The sequence below is a fragment of the Eptatretus burgeri genome, chromosome 9 (assembly GCF_056783735.1).
Source record: "Eptatretus burgeri isolate ZD-2024b chromosome 9, Ebu_testis_v1, whole genome shotgun sequence".
In the NCBI taxonomy this organism is placed as follows: domain Eukaryota; kingdom Metazoa; phylum Chordata; class Myxini; order Myxiniformes; family Myxinidae; genus Eptatretus; species Eptatretus burgeri.
Genome location: NC_140969.1, coordinates 7,608,447 through 7,630,688, shown reverse-complemented (window position 1 = coordinate 7,630,688; position 22,242 = coordinate 7,608,447). Strand labels below are relative to the sequence as shown.

At 42.9% G+C, this 22,242-nt stretch overlaps 1 protein-coding gene across 1 annotated transcript in view; it reads right to left on the bottom strand.

Annotated features, from left to right (window-relative positions):
• LOC147019483 (potassium voltage-gated channel subfamily KQT member 4-like) overlaps nucleotides 1-22,242 on the bottom strand; it is a 311,546-nt gene that overhangs the window by 199,203 nt on the left and 90,101 nt on the right. Inside the window, exon 3 of the mRNA XM_085894007.1 lies at nucleotides 15,323-15,388. Coding sequence (XP_085750133.1) covers nucleotides 15,323-15,347 — 25 coding nt within the window. The 5' untranslated portion in view covers nucleotides 15,348-15,388. The remainder of the gene's footprint in view (nucleotides 1-15,322; nucleotides 15,389-22,242) is intronic.

Genomic DNA, 22,242 nt, shown 5'->3' with positions numbered 1-22,242 from the left:
ATTTTCGGTAAAAAAGGCATTATTTGATTTGTAAATTGCTGCTCTCCTGAAACTTTTCGCTGAAAAGTACCCATTATTGCCTGGAGAACAAGAGTCAAATGATATTCATCACATTCAATGGGTTTGGAATCAACAAAAATTGCATTATAGATTACATACATTACTCTATTTTGAAAAGGGAACTGATAATTGTGATAATGACAAACTCAGAAAATGTAGTCAAATTATTGCACACTTCACTTTGAAGTGGCTACGGTTTACTGTCTACTACCATTCTACCAGGACACATGGTACACGCATACATCAGTCTAGTACAATATGAGTTTCTGAGCTCAAGTGTACTGGCTCTGGATCAAGAAGTCAACACTTTTACAAGCAATGCGACTTTGCATTTGCACATTCTAAGCTAGGCCGATATCTCAGTCTGTGTGTACTGCGTCTGTCTACTGGCATTCTCCTTCACAAGCACACAGTCCAGTGCATTGCAGATTAGCCTTCTTGCATTTGAAGTGGTTTCTACAGCCTTTTTTGCAGTCGCACGACACCAGCTCGAAGCAGCGTTTTGAAGCCTCAGGGAGTGTGGTCCAGAGCGGTTCGTAGGACCAATCCTCTGTTTGCCGCCAGCCCCAGCTTGTTGGTGATGGAAGCATGGGTTGAGGGACCAAGACCTGCCCCCAGACATAGCCACCCTGGAAGACTGATCTCTTCACATGCTGTTCCAAAGCATCGTAGGAAGCATCTTAGATATTCTTCAAATGTCTTGGCAGTGCCAGGCTTAAACATCTGCACGATGACGGCGCCGTCAAGGACAACAGAAGTGACAGCGGGTGCATCAGACTGAGCTTCAGCAATGCCTTCAAGGCACACCAGCAAGTCGCTTTTGCTCCCCAGGTGTAGCTTACCTGCGTCAGATAACACGGGAGGGCATGCTTGATTTTCATGCCGGAAGAACTCGTCCAGGTTCCCATCATGGTTCTGGCAGCCTATGTAGAGCCTTGCAAATAAGGCCATATCATTCTTCACAGATGCTTCCTTTCCTTTGGGTGCTTTTGGTCTTCTGTCTGTTCCGAAGAGGGGGAGTTTGTTCTTCTTTATGGGTTCGTCAATAGTCTTGGTTCTGTCGATGAGGCAATCCTTTGAGTATGCCTGAAACTGTTCTTGCCCAATCTGCTTGGCAGTGTGAACTGTTTCAATCACTGCAGGAATCGGCAATCTCCTTGGTGTCTAGGACCAGCAAATCTGGACTATCCTCCTCGAAGGGATTCCCCAGCTCTTCAATGACAGCCACAAGTGATTGTACATCTTTGGCAAATGCTTCCTGTGCACGCGGTGTTTCTTCATGGTGACGTGTCTCCTCATTAACATTTGGATTGGCACCACCACAACAAAATATTTCTGAACCTGTCACTGATGCTGTGTGTGAAAATGGATTTTCCCATAAAAATGACCATTTTTCCCCGATACAATGGTTGGAAATATAATAAATCAACCCAAATGATATTTGTATTGTTTTCTTTTGTAAATGCACATCACATGGAGTATTTATCACCACTGAGAAACCTACAAAGAGAATAACAATGACAGATATCCCATGTTGTTAAAGTAGAATGGCGGCCATTTTGGAAAATGGCCGCCAAAGCTGACCAAGGCAAAATCTCGAGTGGCTCCATATCCAGAATTGTTCAGAATACATTAGTCAACATATGTACCAATTGTGGTGCTTTTATGAAAAGTCAAACAATTGGTTTGCTATGCTGCAGTACTAAAAGGGGTGAATGAACTGATCAGAGAAGACAAAGACAATGACTTTCATTTTTTAGATCGATTTCACTGAACAACAAAAATTTTTTACTGGAGATGTGTAAAGTGATTTAGACTAATTTGGGTACGCTGATTTCAAAAATCATAACCGTTTTGCTGTATCACGTCAGGATTTTCAGTAACAGAAATATTCCCATTGCCTAGAAGTCAGGATTTCAATGAAATTTACAAAAATTCATTTATTCATTTATTTCATCATGAATGCTTCAAAATTATAGAAATTACAGAAAAACTCCACTAGAATGTAATTAAAAATGCTTTAGGCATTTGGCTTTGCGTTTGTGCTGCTCTGTCAGTTTCACGATGCAGGAACCAGCAGAAATCGCCCATCATGTTCGGGTTGTGCCGCCCTTGGCAGAGATGCCAACTTTTGGAAATCAGAATTAGGGAGGATTTTCAACCGACACCAAATAATGTGCGCGAAGCGCACATCTCGAGCGCGGAGCGCTCGACCCTTGCGGCGGGGTCCAGGGCCCGCATTAGGGCCCTGGAAGCTCTGGGGTTCTAGATGCTCTCTAGTGCCCTCTGAGCCCTATTTTGGAGCATTTAACATGTTAAGAATTCCCACTTTTTGAACAAAAAAAGGGGAAAATTGTGCACTTTTTAATGTTACATGTATGTTAATATTAGTAAGTTAGGGGACAATCAAAGATTAACAAAAAGCACAAAAGAAGCAATATTTTTCTTCCCTTACTGGCTGGTACTACTGCTGCTTGCTTTTTCCATGGCAGCTTTGCTGAGTGACAGCTGTGTGGCTCTTTAGCCCTTCTGATTATGTCTTTGCTGTATTCTCTCTGGTAGCAAGGGGTGTTATGAGCTAGTTTTTCAATTAAGAGAGCTTCCAGGGTTTTGACACTCAAATTGGGACGAAATTCAGTATGATTCTTCCGTACAAGACTGAGTGCCCGCTCACATGATGCGTTCGAATGAGGAATGACCAAGATTCCCTTCATCACTTTGCTCAAATTAGGATACTTCTTGGCACCAGTGCAGGGATCTGTGAGCTGTGAAATCCGATGCCACTGCTCATCCACTCTCACTGTCTCAGTAGCAATTGTAGCTATGGAGGCGTCTGCCTGGTAGTGAGGGAATTCACTCTCAAGACTGTCTATGTCACTATCACCGCCACTGAACAGACAGGGGAATTTCTTGATGAAAAACTCCACACAGTCAAACCCCACTTCTTGGTGTAGCTTAACATCCAGCACCTGAGCATGCTTGGCTAATTCATCATCTAGCGGCCAGGTTTTGAAGATGTAATTGCAGGCTTTCACATAATATGAGCGAACTGCACTGAAGAAACCTTGGATGTCTGACTCACTCAGAGTGAAGGTGGATTTCTTGAGACTCCTTTGTTCCCTTATATACAGTTTGGCATCGTTCCCAATCATGAGGTCCTCATCATTCTTCTGATGATTTCTGTCAGAGAAGGGTACATTTACCAGAGCAACCGATGACACCTTTGATGGTTTCAAAAACCACACGAAGATATCTTTCAGAAGACCATTCAATTCTCCGTGCAGGAGATGAATACAGGGTTCGTCTCTTTGGAGCAGAAGATTCCCCTTCTCAAAAAGCTTGTTAGCATATCGAAGGAAGAAACAATAGAGTTTTGTTTGTGGAGACAAGAACATCCTGTTGACACGTTTTTCTCTAGATTCCTGCACAGTGTTTGAGGAAGATGCGCTTTTAGTTGTAGAACTCGTAGTACACTTAGCCGCAGGGCGATCACACTTGCGTTTACTGCCAGCAGAAGAGAGCAGACTCGTAGTACCAGATCCAATTTTACGTTTGAGGAGAGAGCTTGAGGTAGGTGCAGCCAAGGAAGAAGACCTCTGATTCGAAGGTTTTGCTGAGCTTCTATCAAGTGATTTGGCAAAAGCAGAACTTAACTTGGGTCCTTCTTTGCCTGTAGATGGGACTATCACAGTCTTTCTCGACTCTGAAGGAATCTACTTTGTAGATGAACGTGATGAAGGGCCGGTGATGCTACCTGCTCTCAGCATTGGTTTTGGTGCTGTCCCTGCTGTCTTCTTCGCAGCAGATACTGCAGTGGTAGTGGTGAATGCTGCTCCACGAGTGCTTGATCCTGCAGTGCCAGTACTGGCAGTAGATACAGTGCCGTCCTTCTTGCTCGTTGTTAGAGTCTTGGCTACAGTTGGTTGCATTTTTCTTCGTACTTCTTCTTTGAAGAAGAGGCGAAGTGGCTCCCACTGTTCAATCAGCCTGTCTAGGCACTGACCAAGGGACAGCCACCTTGTTGCGACATGCTTCAGAATCTTGTGTCAGGGCATCACAGAGTTCTTGCAGTGCTTTCACTCCGTTGACCAGCGTTTACTACTTTTGTCCAAGTAGTAGTAAATATCGATGAGAAAGTCATCTAATTCAATGGGTAAGGCCTGGAGCCGCCTTCTTGGCCGTATTGTGCATCATATGGCAAGGGCATCCCATGATGTTGCACTCTGGATTTTGTTTGTGGATATAAGCAGCGACTCCTTTGTGCTTGCCCACCATGACAGAGGCATTATCAGCACAAAAGGAAACACAATTTCCCCACGGAATTTTCCTGTCACTGAACTCATGATCAAGCAGTTTGAAAATGTTTTCTCCAGTGGAATCTTGTTTGCACGCAGGCAAACTTAGCAAACCTTGCTTCACAATCCCAGCACTGTTGTCATAGTACGAAATCAGGACAGGATATAGCTGGGCCTCACCACTGTCATTGCTACCGTCTGTAGCTAGGCTAAATGGAGCTAGTCTAGCAATATCGGCAATAGATGAAGCAGTAACATTTGACAACTCACCAATTACACTGGTCAACAACAAATTTGTTGTCTGCATTTTTAAGCTGATTTAGGACGAATCTGATGCGCTGAATCCAAAACTCACATTAGTTTTGTTCAATCAGGTCAAGTTTTTGAGATATGGCCACATGTCGTTTTTTACATTTTTGTTCACATGTACGCATGTGTGGAGCATTTTAGAAGAAGTTGGTGGGGTAAAATGTCATGTCAAATAATTGTTTTTAATTGGAAATAATTATTTTAATGACAAGAAGTATTCAGGTACGATAGTTCTAGGTGATTATGTCGAAAAGGGATCAGTTTGAAGTCATAAAACCTCAAAATCTTCCAAAAATTGGTGAGGCAAAGCATAAAGTTCGTGGATCAAAACTAAAGTTAATGGGGCAGATTTTGTAATAATGTGATACAAAAAAGTTGTATTTCTTGAAATAACGAACTCTGAAGAATGTACAATACCTACATGCGCCAATTTATGACATGCGCTTCTGCTCAAGCTTGGAGTGCCACAGTACGAACCCAAAGATTGGAGACTGTTCATTGACAGCAGCAAGCGATCACTGAAATGTGTTCTGCTACACAACGGCAACCATTTTGCCTCTGTACCCATCGCTCACTCGACTACACTGAAGGAGAAGTATGAAGCGGTGAAGTACGTGCTGGAGAAAATTGGTTATGATCAGCATAAGTGGTTTATTTGTGTTGACCTGAAGATGGTGAACTTTTTGTTGGGACAACAGTCTGGCTTCACCAAGTACCCATGTTTTCTGTGCATGTGGGATAGTAGGGACCGTGCTCAGCATTACACGAAGAAGGACTGGCCTGTGCGGGAGGAATTGGTGCCATGCAAAGAAAGGAACGTCATCAACGACCCTCTGGTGGACAGAGACAGAATACTCTTCCCACCGCTGCACATCAAGCTCGGCTTAATCAAGCAGTTCACCAAGGCTCTGGACAAAAGATGGTGACTGCTTCACTTACTTGTGCCAGGCTTTTCCAGGATTGACCATGGAGAAGTTGAAAGTTGGCATCTTTGATGGTTCTCAGATCCGTCAGCTCATCAGAGATCCAGAGTTCAAAAACTCAATGAATGAAGTGGAACTGGAAGCGTGGAAGACATTTGTTTTGGTAGTGAAGAACTTTCTTGGCAACAATAAGGCCAGAAACTACGCAGAACTTGTCAACAACATGCTGACTGCTTTCAGAAACCTGGGCTGCAACATGAGCATCAAGATGCACTACCTATTTTCACATATGAACCGGTTTCCTGAGAACCTGGGTTCAATGAGTGACGAGCAGGGGGAGAGATTCCATCAGGACATGAAGGAGATGGAGACCAGGTATCAGGGTCGCTGGGACGCAGTCATGATGGCTGACTACTGTTGGAATCTGAAGAGAGACCTCCCTGCCGCTGAACATTCCAGGAGTTCGAAGAAACGGAAGTTCAAGCCCTGAAGTTTGAACAGTGGTGACGCAACATGCAATTTACTTGTACTTACCTTTATCAATGCCCACCATTCAGATGACAGTAATCGATGTTTCTATCATGTAATCAATAAATGTTGTTGGCAAAACATTTTTTTTCTTAAAAACATGTTTAGGATGATATGTGTTGACAAAAATCAGCTGATAATGCCACAAAAATGTAATTGATTTTGTCACAAAGATCTGATTTTTTCAAATCAACTTAGCACAAAAACCTGACCTGATGGAGAGAAACGGATGCCATTTCCTGATTCAGCAGTGCCAGAATACCCTAATTCACTTGTAGAAATCTAGACAACATTCAGAAAGTAAAAATTGTTGACCAGTGTTCTTTTTTCTTCTTTGTTCTTGTTCTCTTTTTTTTTTTTTTTTTTTCTTTTCTTTTTCTTTCTTTTTGTTCTTGTTCTCTTTTTTTTTTTTTTTTTTTTGTTCTTGCACATCTTGCACATCTTGCACATCTTGCAAGTTTTTGTTCTTGCACATCCATACTTTGAAGCAACTTTTGAATCTGGAAACATCTTTTGAAATTGAGGTCCAGCATGATCTGAGACTGATATGGGCAAGTTATGTTCCACAATAAATCCACTAAAGAGAAGTTCCGCTCGGGTAACATCCTCTTCCTCGCTTGTCCCTTGTTTGGTGAAATAATTCAGAAGTGTACCGGTACTCGTGCTCGAAGATCTCTCCTTTGCAATGTCTGTGTGCCGTTTGCTTCCAACGTACTTCCGAATATCATCGCGACCTCCGTGCTCAACTGAAATATCAACGCTGCATACTGTACAATACGCATGATGAATTCCTCTTTCAGACTTTCGAATACACGGGTATTGGAGACTGTATTCGGTCTTGTACTTCTGAGACCATTTCTTGGTCTTCGTAAGCTTCTTTTCTGCCATTTCGTAATCAACATCGAGGGCTTGAAGCATCGGTAACTTCGAAGTCGATGTTCCACAGCTGCAGCGCGACTCGTAGAACTGTAGCGGCTGTTAAACACCGCACGGTGGTCGCGACCGCCGGGCTGGTACGGGGCCCAGCTGCATGCAGTGAGCGTATCGCATGCATATACACTGTGCATACATACCGCATGCACTGTATTGCACACATACCGCATGCACTAAATCTCAGTGCATGATCGCATAAGCGAGATCCAGACCCAATGTTTCGCTGCTCCTCATTTGAATTTGCAATTTTTTACGTACAATTTGGTAGCAGCGAACGTTATGGAGTTACCACATGCTATACGTAGCAGACGATGCTTTTCATTCAATTCTCATACCAGTACATTCTGATTAGTGAACAGTGCAAAAATATCAAAATTTCGGGAGGATAAGGATAGTGATCGTAAGGGCGGGAGTTTGGGTGAATTTTCGGAAGCCTCCCGATGAAATCGGGAGGGTTGGCATTGCTGCCTTGGTAACGCGTCTCCATGAGTGAAATCTCTTGGTGGAATCGCTCGCTGTGCTCGTCCGAGACTGCTCCCAAGTTGTCAGGGAAGAAGTTCAGGTGCTGGTGTAGGAAATGGATTTTCAGGGACATCCTGGAGCCAAGTTTCCTGAAGGACTCCAGCAGCTGCTGCACTATTTCTTCATAGTTGTCCGCGCGCTCGTTCCCCAAGAAGTTGTCCGTCACAGCTTTGAAGCTCCTCCACGCTGCCAGCTCTTTGGGGTTTAGAGTTGTCGGAAAAGTTTCGTCCTTCATAATCTGTCGGATTTGCGGTCCAACAAAGACACCAGCCTTGATCTTGGCCTCCGACAAGGTGTTGCCAAACTTTTCCTTGAGGTATAAAAACCCACGCCCATTCAGATCCATTGCCCGTACAAAACTTTTCATCAAGCCGAGCTTTATGTGGAGTGGTGGAAGGAAAACCTTGGCTGGGTCGACAAGGGCGACATGCTTCACGTTGTGTCGACCAGGTACATGCTCTTTTCGCTCTTCCCAATCTTTCTTCGTCCAGTGAGTCTTGTCGTCTCTGCTATCCCAGAGACAAAGGAAGCACATGTATTTCGTGTAGCCTGATTGCAGCCCTAACAACAGCGCCACCACTTTCAAGTCTCCGCAGATGTGCCAGTTGAAGTCATTGTACTTGATGGAATCAAGCAGCTGCCGCATAGTCTCATAGGTCTCTGTCATGCCGAACGCGTGAGCCAGTGGGACTGATGGTTTCTCGTTGCCATTGTGGAGCAAAAACAGCCTTCAAGCTGTTCTTCCCCGAGTCGATGAAGAGGCGCCAGTCTGCAGGATCGTGATCACACCCAAGTTCTTTCAACAGACCGTTGATGTCACTGCAGAATGTCATCGTGTCTTCCATCTCAAAGAACTCAGCCATGTCTCTGTGACGTGCTCTGAACAAGGATATCTTGGTGTTAGGTTCAAGTAGATTCCACTGCTGCAGCCTTGATCCAAGCAGCTCTGCCTTCACCTTTGACAGCGAGAGATCTCTTACAAGATCATTTAAGTCTCCCTGGTTCAGAAGGTGTGATTCTTGAGTGTCGGGTTCAAAAGGTTCATCATCACCATCCTCTTCACCACTGCTTACAGCTATGTTCTGATCAGCTGGAGGTGTTGGAACGGGGTTCTCGTCATCATGAGGCACAGGTTTACGAGCAGAGACGCAGTCAGCGTACTTGATGTGACCTTTATTCTTCTTGTTGAAGCCGGCGATGCTTGTGCAGCAGAAATAACAATCATCATGATGATTCTGCGGCTCACGCCATATCATGGGCACCGCAAATGGCATGCTCGCGCGCTTGCCCACCAACCACTGAGTCAAGGTTGTGTGACAGCTTGTGCAGCAGATGTGTGGTGCCCAGCTCTGTTCTTGGTCCCCCACCTTACACCCGAAGTAGTGAAAGTAGGCGGCCTTCATTTTCACTGCTGTAGATATACTTCGCTGTTGATCTTTTTTGGTATACCGACCACAGACATAACAGAAGTTGTCAGGATGATTGGTACAGGAACGCCTACTCATCTTTATCTGAAAGAAAGAAATATAACACAAGTTAACAACAATTGTATGAAATAGACATGTTAAAGACATATGTAAATTTCATTGAAATCCTGACTTCTAGGCAATGGGAATATTTCTGTTCCTGAAAATCCTGACGTGATACAGCAAAACGGTTATGATTTTTGAAATCAGCGTACCCAAATTAGTCTTAATCACTTTACACATCTCCAGTAAAAAAAATTTTTTGAAATTTGTTGTTCAGTGTAATAAACAAAATGATGGTGTTACTCTGATGAAGTTAATTTGTCACCTATTTTGCATCATCCCCTTCTTCTGAGCCATTTATAGGGCAGGAGATGGGTCAGATCTACTCTCATCAGCACCACTAAATGAAGCCTCCATTTTTGTGTGTGTCCACCCCACCCCGCTCTCTCCCCGGATTACCAATTTTGAGTCAAAGTGCATTTCAGGCCAACAAAATACATAACACTGCACAACAAATTTCAAAATTTTTTTTTTACTGGAGATGTGTAAAGTGATTAAGACTAATTTGGGTACGCTGATTTCAAAAATCATAACCGTTTTGCTGTATCACGTCAGGATTTTCAGGAACAGAAATATTACCATTGCCTAGAAGTCAGGATTTCAATGAAATTTACATGTCTTTAACATGTCTATTTCATACAACTGTTGTTAACTTGTGTTATATTTCTTTCTTTCAGATAAAGATGAGTAGGCGTTCCTGTACCAATCATCCTGACAACTTCTGTTATGTCTGTGGTCGGTATACCAAAAAAGATCAGCAGCGAAGTATATCTACAGCAGTGAAAATGAAGGCCGCCTACTTTCACTACTTCGGGTGTAAGGTGGGGGACCAAGAACAGAGCTGGGCACCACACATCTGCTGCACAAGCTGTCACACAACCTTGACTCAGTGGTTGGTGGGCAAGCGCGCGAGCATGCCATTTGCGGTGCCCATGATATGGCGTGAGCCGCAGAATCATCATGATGATTGTTATTTCTGCTGCACAAGCATCGCCGGCTTCAACAAGAAGAATAAAGGTCACATCAAGTACGCTGACTGTGTCTCTGCTCGTAAACCTGTGCCTCATGATGACGAGAACCCCGTTCCAGCACCTCCAGCTGATCAGAACATAGCTGTAAGCAGTGGTGAAGAGGATGGTGATGATGAACCTTTTGAACCCGACACTCAAGAATCACACCTTCTGAACCAGGGAGACTTAAATGATCTTGTAAGAGATCTCTCGCTGTCAAAGGCGAAGGCAGAGCTGCTTGGATCAAGGCTGCAGCAGTGGAATCTACTTGAACCTAACACCAAGATATCCTTGTTCAGAGCACGTCACAGAGACATGGCTGAGTTCTTTGAGATGGAAGACACGATGACATTCTGCAGTGACATCAACGGTCTGTTGAAAGAACTTGGGTGTGATCACGATCCTGCAGACTGGCGCCTCTTCATCGACTCGGGGAAGAACAGCTTGAAGGCTGTTTTGCTCCACAATGGCAACGAGAAACCATCAGTCCCTCTGGCTCACGCGTTCGGCATGACAGAGACCTATGAGACTATGCGGCAGCTGCTTGATTCCATCAAGTACAATGACTTCAACTGGCACATCTGCGGAGACTTGAAAGTGGTGGCGCTGTTGTTAGGGCTGCAGTCAGGCTACACGAAAATACATGTGCTTCCTTTGTCTCTGGGATAGCAGAGACGACAAGAATCACTGGACGAAGAAAGATTGGGAAGAGCGAAAAGAGCATGTACCTGGTCGACACAACGTGAAGCATGTTGCCCTTGTCGACCCAGCCAAGGTTTTCCTTCCACCACTCCACATAAAGCTCGGCTTGATGAAAAGTTTTGTACGGGCAATGGATCTGAATGGGCGTGGGTTTTTATACCTCAAGGAAAAGTTTGGCAACACCTTGTCGGAGGCCAAGATCAAGGCTGGTGTCTTTGTTGGACCGCAAATCCGACAGATTATGAAGGACGAAACTTTTCCGACAACTCTAAACCCCAAAGAGCTGGCAGCGTGGAGGAGCTTCAAAGCTGTGATGGACAACTTCTTGAGAGCAGCGCGCGGACAACTATGAAGAAATAGTGCAGCAGCTGCTGGAGTCCTTCAGGAAACTTGGCTCCAGGATGTCCCTGAAAATCCATTTCCTACACCAGCACCTGAACTTCTTCCCTGACAACTTGGGAGCAGTCTCGGATGAGCACGGCGAGCGATTCCACCAAGAGATTTTACTCATGGAGACCCGTTACCAAGGGCGGCGCAACCCGAACATGATGGGCGATTTCTGCTGGTTCCTGCATCGTGAAACTGACACAGAGCAGCACAAACGCAAAGCCAAATGCCTAAAGCATTTTTAATTACATTCTAGTGGAGTTTTTCTGTAATTTCTATAATTTTGAAGCATTCATGATGAAATAAATGAATAAATGAATTTTTGTAAATTTCATTGAAATCCTGCCTTCTAGGCAATGGGAATATTTCTGTTACTGATAATCCTGACGTGATACAGCAAAACGGTTATGATTTTTGAAATCAGCGTACCCAAATTAGTCTAAATCACTTTACACATCTCCAGTAAAAAATTTTTGTTGTTCAGTGTTACCTGTTCACACACACACACACACACACACACACACACACACACACACACACACACACACACACACACACACACACACACACACACACACACACACACACACACACACACTTCTCATGTTACAAATCTGCAAACTACTCCCACTGACATTTCACACTGGTACATCCACACTATGTCTCATTCAGTAATTGCTTTCACAAAGTGATAAGAACGTTTTGACATATTTTACAAATAAAATTGATGACAATAAATCACAGAACAAGAAAATATAAGCGAGGAATTAAAATGAGCGAGAATCCGAACATAGCACTGGGATACCGAGAGAAGTGCATACGTATTGAAGTGGCCACTTAATACCGAGTGACTACTTTGTGCGACTGTAACTAAGCCGAGCGGAAGGTGGCAAATGCACTGGAACTCGATCAGTCACCAGGGTGAGACAAATGCAGATTGTAACTTTGCTATTTGTCCACATTCAACCTAAATATTTACACAAATGATTTTGGGTGTAGCCCAGGTTAGTGTTCCTATTTGAATCCTTGGCTTCCGATTCTGGGATGTTATATTTCCTGGGATGTTTGTCTCATCAAGGGGTGTTGTGTGTTTACAAAAAAATACAAAATACAAAAAGAAAAATACAAAAACTGAAAATAAATAGATAAATATATAAAAAAAACACTGAACACTAAAATAAATAAATTAATTTAAATTTTTCATTTTCTTCTTTGGATCTGGTGTTGATAAATTAGTGTGGTGTTGATGGGCCGAATGGCCTCCACCGTTGTCTGATTTCCTCGTGTTTTCCTTGTGTTACCTGCACCACCGAAGGTGTACGTGTGTGTGTGTGTGTGTGTGTATGTGTGTGTGTGTGAGCAGGATATGTCAAAACGTGGACGGACTCAGCTGAAACTCGCTGCACAGGTTGGGTGTCTATCAAGGACGACAAATTTATTCGATTTCGGTGAAGATCTGATTCCAGATCCGAGAGTTTTATTCTTATAATTAAATCATGTGTTGACTTATCCGTTCTCCATTAAAGCCCCTATATAATTCATTGGAAAAGTGTGTTGATGTCTCCTAATGTTTTATGTACAAGGTCCTCCGTTCGGTTTATTTGTTTTAAAAAGAGAATTATATATTTTTTCCACCCTCTCCCTTCCCCAGATCTTTTTCAAGCAGGACAAAAGAAAATGCAAATACACATTATCCTCCCGTCAAGTGTGGCCACATCAGAGATTGGACCCAGCCTCGACAGCTTGATGGCAAGTGCGACCAACCAAGCGATGCCGTCGTTCTTAAATTTTCCATGTCTCCATCCTTATTCATAAGGGAGGAAAAAAACGTATCATTATACAAAGGGGTTGTCATGGAAACAATGTCTGGGTTTCCTTGGCAAAGGGGTTCTTTGTCTTATGTTCATCTGCTCCATTGTATTGTGAAACAGCGCAAAAGAATAGGAGATCATCATAAAACAATGAGATACCACGAAATATATTTTCCATTGGAAAATATGTGGGTGTTATTAGCCTTCGGTATAACAGCAAAAAGTGATGTGTTGCAGTATATTACATCATTAATCTTACACTCATATTTTGTGGCCACCATGCAAGAGCTATTATCTCTGAAACAAAAAAACACAAAAACAGCAGCGGCCATTAAACAACGTCTTCTGTTGGTTGCTCTTCATCCTTTCCACCGACGATGCTATAAATGTAGGGTTTTGTTGTCACCAATTATTATTCCTTCCCATCGCATTGTTTCTGCAGCTCTATGTCCTATGACGCTAGCTGGCATGACAGCACTTCGCCTACAGGTCGACTCGTTACGCTGCTCCATCAAAGAGATGGCATCTACAAACAAAGCCATGGCCTGGTAGATAATTCAATGCCTGGCATGCATAACCACGGCAAGAATTCCAATATGGGGCAGAATGCACAGAAAGCGCAAAAGGAAAGTACGAGACGGCATGTTGATGGGTTTCTCATTATATGATCATGGCAATGACAAGCCCACAACACGCGCGTCGAATATTAAAAAACAAAACTACAAAGTGCAAATTATGTCAAAAGTTTAAACTAACAACAGGAAAAGGTGATGCGCATTCTTTTTCAACAACAAAATGACACCGGGTTATGGCAAACAGCACGAGAATAATAGAGGTTTTGTAATGGAATTTAAATGGGATGGAAATGACAGAATTTGGAATTCATAAACTCGATTCTGGAATACAGTACATTAGGGAATGGCCCAGCAAATTGTTAGCCATTGGGATATTTTTTAGCATTCCATGCAATGACAACCTATTGCAAATCAGAAAATATCGTAGGGTTTAATGACAGACAACTTTTGTCCTCATTTTGGATATGGTAGGTAACCATGACAGTGACAGTGGTGCTATGATGACCATCGCACCTCTGAACCTTCTAGCCTGGGTTTGAATCCAGGCCCAGTAATAACCCATGACCCCTGTGCATCGCAGGCAAGGCGAGGCATCGGTGTGTGCCTTCCATCAGATGGACTTCAAACTGGGTGTGCTGTCTGCCAGAATAAGTTGGCAGGCGTTGAGCATTCCATAGTGTCCTCTGTGAAGAGCAGGAAAGTTATTGTCGGCACCCTGAGCAAATTAAAGGTTCCTGTCTGTACTGTGCGTACAAGTGGTCTGTTCTTCTTGGATGTTCCTTGACACCAGGTTACAATGCTTGCTCTCAGAGTGTGATTGTTGTCTGGGTAGCAGCTTCTGCACCATAACCAAATTTACAAGGTGCGTCGCAAGTTTCATATGAATGGCCTTCGGCTACGAATGGCAACAAACACAGACATTATCAACGTACAAATGTCACGTGGAACACCACTTGTGGTGTTATAAAATGGGCATTATATTAGAATACTAGTGGAGTATGCTTTTACATTATAAGCAAAAATGAACTGCGCCTCCCCACTGTCTTGGCGGTGCTCACCTGCATTTATTTTTTTCATTTATTTATATTTTCATTTGCAGATACTTTCCGAGGATTCTGCGATTTTTTTTTTCCCAGTGTGTCGGCTTCGATGCCCGTTGGCACCTAAAATTACCGTTCTTCACCATCGTCTCGGATCACTCACCTGCATGTATTTTTTTTCATTTATTTATATTTTCATTTACAGATGCTTCACAACGGTTCTGTGATTTTTTTTCCCCTGTGTATCGGTTTCGATTTCCATCGGCACACAAAATTTCAGCTTTCCACGTCACCTGGAAGGTACCAGTCTTTAATATCAGTCAGTGAGTGAGTCAGTGGTTAGAATGAGTTTTATATGTTAGATGCAAAATATCTCCTTCATTTCTAAGTTTTGCATTTGAAATGACTTTGACACAGTTGTTGAATGAACTAGGAGTAGTTGCTGGTGTCAATGCTGGTGGTGAATGGGTAAAAAGCACACTCATTCAACAAAAAGGAACAACAACAGCCGCAACCTCAGACATTTAGTAAGCTCTGAGCTCAGTCAAAATTGGCATTTGTGATGATAGTTGTAGTTACGACTCAGATAATAGAAACAAACAATTCTTGAACGTGGTCGATGGGAAGAATAAAACAAGTCTGTTACGTATTATGTCGGTAAAATGTGATATTTTAGTGGGAACTTGGCACAAACATACCTTCATGTTGCTCATTTTCAGTCATTTCAAGAGGTCCGACAACTCACATTTTCAGTTGGTCACCACCTGGTGACAGAGGTTAAAAACATCCGTTCCAGCCATTATGTGAATACCATCGATCAAATTCCTTACAAAATTGGTGATTCACTTCACTTATTAGTCCCCTTTGCCAGTATGTTGGTTTAATGGTTAGGGTTGTGGGCTTGGGATCCCAGCATCCTGAGTTCAAATCCCACTTGTCTGCTGAATTAATACCAGGTGGGGTTGACTCAGCCTGTCATCCTTCTGTGGTCGGCAAAATGAGTACCAGCTTGCTGGGATGGTTGAGCCATTTGAGTAATCTGTGTTGGAGTGGCGACCAGTCCAGGATTGTGCCCAGAGCCAATGTAAAACTGCCTTGGGAGCTCTATGTGCCTGTAGATGTAAAAGGAGTGGTTCTTTTTTATATTCTTTCTCGAGGTATGCACGCTATAGACTCTGAGGTGTCCAGCAGGGGTTCGAATCTCAGTCCAACCATAAACTGTCATCCCGGTATTTCATATGCAGGGCGAGGCATCAATGTGTGTGCTGCCCATCAGTTGATTGTTAAACTGGATGTTCCGCCTGTCAACATCCTACAGTGTCCTTTGCAAAGAGTAGGTGAGTTATCACCAGCACCCTGAACAAATTCCAAATTCCTGCCATAACCTACAGAGGGTGTTACATCAGTGGTGCAGCCACACCCTAAGGAAATGATGCTACTTGTGCCCATGCACTGCATATGAAAAAAGAATAAGAACAAGGATTAACAAGAGCGAGAATTGCTTTGCAATACATTTCCCCTACCGGTCTCACTGAATGTTCGGGAGAAAAATACATTGCCTGCGTTTAATGCACACTCGAGCCCGCATCGGAACCAAAATGAAGAAGAAGAAACTCTCACCCACCGTGTTTCATTCGTTTCTAGGCTTTGCCTATTTCATATTAAAAATAAGCCGATGTACATCCATGAAGTAAAAACATCCGTACGGCTTATGTGGAGATATAACACATCGTGGTTATATACAGTGGGGAGAACAAGTATTTGATACACTGCCGATTTTGCAGATTTTCCCACTTACAAAGCACGTAGAGGTCTGTAATTTTTATCAGAGGTACACTTCAACTGTGAAAGACGGAATCTAAAACAAAAATCCTGAAAATCACATTGTATGATTTTAAATAATTAATTTGCATTTTATTGCATGAAATAAGTATTTGATACATCAGAAAAGCAGAACTTAATATTTGGTACAGAGACCTTTGTTTGCAATTACAGAGATCAGACGTTTCCTGTAGTTCTTAACCAGGTTTGCACAGACTGCAGCAGGGATTTTGGCCCACTCCTCCATACAGATCTTCTCCAGATCCTTCAGGTTTTGGGGCTGTCACTGGGCAACACAAACTTTCAGCTTCCTCCAAAGATTTTCTATTGGGTTCAGGTCTGGAGACTGGCGAGGCCACTCCAGGACCTTGAGATGCTTCTTACGGAGCCACTCCTTAGTTGCCCTAGCTGTGTGTTTCGGGTCGTTGTCATGCTGGAAGACCCAGCCACGCCCCATCTTCAATGCTCTTGTTGAGGGAAGGAGGTTGTTGGCCAATATCTCATGATACATGGCCCCATCCATCCTCCCCTCAATACGGTGCAGTCGCCCGGTCCCCTTTGCAGAAAAGCATCCCCAAAGAATGACGTTTCCACCTCCATGCTTCACGGTTGGGATGGTGTTCTTGGGGTTGTACTCATCCTTCTTCTTCCTCCAAACACGGCGAGTGGAGTTTAAACCAAAAAGCTCTATTTTGGTCTCATCAGACCACATGACCTTCTCCCATTCCTCCTCTGGATCATCCAGATGGTCATTGGCAAACTTCAGACGGGCCTGGACATGCGCTGGCTTGAGCAGAGGGACCTTGCGTGCGCTGCAGGATTTTAATCCATGACGGCATAGTGTGTTACTTATGGTTTTCTTTGATACTGTGGTCCCAGCTCTCTTCAGGTCATTGACCAGGTCCTGCCGTGTAGTTCTGGGCTGATCCCTCACCTTTCTCATGATCATTGAGGCTCCACGAAAATGAGATCTTGCATGGAGCCCCAGACCGAGGGAGATTGACTGTTATCTTGAAGTTCTTCCATTTTCGAATAATTGCGCCAACAGTTGTTGCTTCTCACCAAGCTGCTTGCCTATTGTCCTGTAGCCCATCCCAGCCTTGTGCAAGTTTACAATTTTGTCCCTGATGTCTTCAGACAGCTCTCTGGTCTTGCCCATTGTGGAGAGGTTGGAGTCTGATTGATTGAGTGGGGACAGCTGTCTTTTATGCAGATAACGAGTTCAAACAGGTGCAGTTAATACAGGTAATGAGTGGAGAATGGGAGGTTCTTCTTAAAGACAAAACTAACAGGTCTGTGAGAGCCGGAATTCTTACTGGTTGGTAGGTGATCAAATACTTATTTCATGCAATAAAATGCAAATTAATTATTTAAAAATCATAGAATGTGATTTTCAGGATTTTTATTTTAGATTTCGTCTTTCACAGTTGAAGTGTACCAATGATAAAAATTACAGACCTCTACGTGCTTTGTAAGTGGGAAAACCTGCAAAATCGGCAGTGTATCAAATACTTGTTCTCCCCACTGTACCTGGGATCATTCCAATTGCACTGGGCCAAGGAATAACATCCAAGCCAATGGCCTGAGGCCGACCGATCTGTGCTGCTTCATGCAATGGCGGTGCATGATTTTATTGGGGTGGAGTCAGGCCGGCTGTCCAACCAATTGGTGAAAAGCAGTGGAGTGGAGTCAGAGCAGCTGAACACTGACCCATGTATAATATAATATGTGATATTTTCTAATATAAAAGGGTACAACTGAAAAATTGACAAAATTTCCTGAAACTTCAACTTGTTCTGCAACTTGTCATAATAAAGCCATGCACAAAGTTTAAGTTGAATATGTTAAAGGATATGGAAAAAAAAAGTCAGAAAAACTACAGGTGGGACTGACTGACTGATGGACGGACAGACAGATGGAGAGCAAACCTATAGTTCCCTCCGGTGAAACCGGTAGGGGACTAATAATATGAATATTCCTAAGTGGTCAGCAACATACAACACGTGTGCCATGAGTGGCCCGCAAGATGATTTTGAGTGGCCCGCACAATCAAAGTCTAATTAACGGTGAATAAAGTAAGTTGAAAAGGAAACCCAATTTTAAAACGATGTTTGACTGCTCTGTCAATCTCTAAAAAAAAAAAACAAATTAAAAAAATGAGCCATCATTGGGGATCATAATTTAGAGTCGAAGTTATGCGACCCGATGAAAGCTCTGACGGAGAAAGAAAAACGATTCAATTGGTTAATTTACTCCATTACGTTTAGCGGCGTTCAGCCGTTCTTGATCCACAGGAAATCTCACGATAAGTACCACTGATCACGTTTTCTTTGGACAAAATGGCTGTTCCTAAGAAAGCAAAGTTAACGTACATCGTGGATGTACAATTAGGTGACTTTGAAATCTCTCGATTTGGCACGATATCTCAAAAAATGATACTGAGCACGACATCTCAAAAAAGTTGTGGATGGATTTGAACGAAACTTGTTGGACATGTTGGGTGTGTGACAAGGAAGAATTGATTCGATATTTGTGAAGATCTAGATCCGGATCTGATAATTGTTTGTTAATCCTTCAAGTGATTCGTCACCATTGAGAGATAGGGCCAAAAACGATATAGCGCATGATAGTTCAAAAATGTATTGGGCCCGATATGTTCTTGTGGATCAGGCATTGCATTGCGGAGGTATGCGCTCTACCGAGTGCCCTTACAGTTAGTTATGAAAACGTTTGAGAATAAAAGCTATGGCGTTTAAAGGCTTATGACCTCATTCTACAGTCGTTTCTAAGCACATCATTTTGTGTACATTCGATGGGGTAGCAATTTTTTTCCCATTCCATCCCTACACATGAAGTACTACCATACTCCATGATATGTAGATGACACTTCATGCACAAAAGAAATGTAACTGCTGTTATATAGCCACATAATAGAATGCAATTTTGGAGACAAAATTAAAGAGTTGATGAGATCATAAGGAAAGGGCACACTGATTTTTTTAAAAAAGCACTGCAAACCATGTGGATATTGTGTTGAACAGCTGCCCCAATGAATAATTTGCCATTGGAGTCCAGGTTATGTGTGAAAATGACGTCTAACTTTCAACGTGCCAGGCCTGGAGTTCACACTTCTCCGATTGTGTTCCACAGACCAGACTTCATGAGGTCTTAACTTTTATTACCATTCTTATACAGCCCGTTTGTGGCTGAACGAGATGGTTTTGTTCTGGAAATGATCAAGGCATAAGTCAGACCGACAGTGCTCTCTGCCTAATTCCCCACAACTTGCAATAATTGGAAGATTGTCCGAATTCAATCTATTAAGTTACCCAACATTAACTGTGTCGTTTCCTAAAGGCTTTCCCTTAATTTATTGTACGGACTCAATTATCTATTGGACAAGTTCCTTCGACAAATTCCACTCTTTTTCATTAATTTGCGAGTACAGCATGGCATGCTGGGGCCTTGGCCAAGTTCTAAATTCTGGCCCTAACCTACAAAGAAAATGCACCAGTGGCACAGCTGTGCTTCAGCGATAATGCAACCAGCAGAACAAATATATAATCCCAGTTAAATAGGTATATTGACGAGAACAAGCGATTGATTTGCTCATTCATTAATTTTGTGTGCAGCCCCGTTGGTTGCATCACTGCTGGGAACATGGCTGTGCTGCTGATTCAGTGCCACTTACAGGTCAGAGGAGGAATTTGGAATTTGGCCATGGTGCTGGGGATAGCTCACCACAATAGTGCCTGAGAAAGCCGGCTGTGAAGCTGGTGAAACGTTGCCTGAGACTGGGTCTGGCCTTGCTTTTTTGTTAAAATTAGCGGAGTCGATATAGTTTTTACTTTTGGTTGAAAGCACATTCTTCTTCTTTAAAAAAAGAATAAAATATATATATATATATATATATATATATATATATATATATATATATATATATATATATATATATATATTTGAAAACAAGACCCGAATCATGTCTCTCACCCATAATTGAAGGGAATTAGCAATTAGCTCGAACCTAATCAATTACTCCAGGAGGCTAGGATTATAAATACATTAAGTTCTTCCATGCTCTTCTCGGCAAAGAAAGCTGCGTAAAGCAACCATGAAGAGCTACACAAGGTAAGCCATTAGTTGTTTCAAACTCTATCCAAGTTCCTGTGCAGCTGCTAGCCACCTGGGGTATTTTATATTTTTATAATCCTGGACATCTGGGGTAATTGATTGGGTGAGAGCTGATTGGTTATTCATTCGCTCCAATTACAGGTGAGCAACATGACTGGGTCTGTTTTCATTTATATGTTGCCTGCTATTGCCATTGCACATGGTCCATGCTTGGAAGTATTCATGGTGCACGTTTCTGTCTATGTCGATGCTGATGATTCGCCAATAAGAATGTAACTGGTCTGGTGGTTGAGGGGGTGTGTGGCATTGGGATTCTCGTGAATGCAAAACTTGTGGATGTTTTGCAGCTGTAGAGGAACTCGGGTACAGTTTGAAACAGCAAAGGGCTTACATTGTATCGCTTTTCAGCCCTTCATGGTTGCTTTTTGCAGATTTCTTCGGATAGAAGATAGGAGTATGTAGTGACTCACTACTTTTCTCAGTACTTAATTAATTTTTCAAACACGTCAATAAATAAAGCAAACGCATGAACTCTAGTAGCCAATCAGTTGCATCTTTTCCGGAGAGCCAATAAACGCACGGGATGTTAAAAAGGCTGAGGGCTCAGGGGAATTTTTTTGGTGACGACATGTTGGAAGCTTGCACACCTTCATGTACAAGCATTTCTCATCCCTATTCATGAATCACTCAATACGTCATTATTTTTAATAGTGACTTTCGGTTGCACTTTATCAAAACTATTGAGCGAAGTGGATTTCGTTTGTTTGGTTAAACAACCACGACTGCAACAAACGAGTTTTCCTCTTATGCTTACCATTTTTCGGCGCCATTCTGAAGGCGCAACAGTTCAGCACCATTAAATATTTCCTTCTTCACCAACCGCTGGAGAGACGACGAAGGAGTTATCATCAGACGGACTTCATCTTCAACATGTCATTGCATTGATAATGTGAGTGAAATTTCTCTTGTTCTGGTTAAATCATCATCATCTTAACCAGCATCCTGAGAGGGAATAATCACCACAAGTATATCGATATGTGTATATTTTGTACACTACATGGCCAAAAGTATGCGGACACCCCTTCTGTGTCTTGTCTTGGTGAATTAGTGAATTTAGCTATTTCAGCCACACCCATTGCTGACAGATGTATAAAATCAAGAACATAGCCATGCAATCTCCATAGTCAAACATTGGCAGTAGAGAATGGGTTGTACTGAAGAGCTCAGTGACTTTCAACGTAGCACCGTCATAGGATGCTACCTTTCCAACAAGTCAGTTCATCAAATTTCTGCCCTGCTAGAGATGCCCCGGTCAACTGAAAGTGCTGTTATTGTGAAGTGAAAACGTCTAGGAGCAACAACCGTGAAGTGGTCGGCCACACAAGTTCACAGAACGGGACCGCTGAGTGCTGAAGCGTGCAGCATGGAAAAACCATCTGTCGTCGGTTGCAACACTCACTACTGAGTATCAAACTGACTCTGGAAGCAACGTCAGCACAAACACTGTTCATAGAGAGCTTCATGAAATGGGTTTCCATGGCTGAGCAGCCGTGCACGAGCCTACGATCACCATGCACAATGCCAAGCGTCAGCTGGAGTGGTGTAAAGCTCACCAACATTGGACTTTGGAGCAGTGGAAATGCGTTCTCTGGAGTGATGAATCATG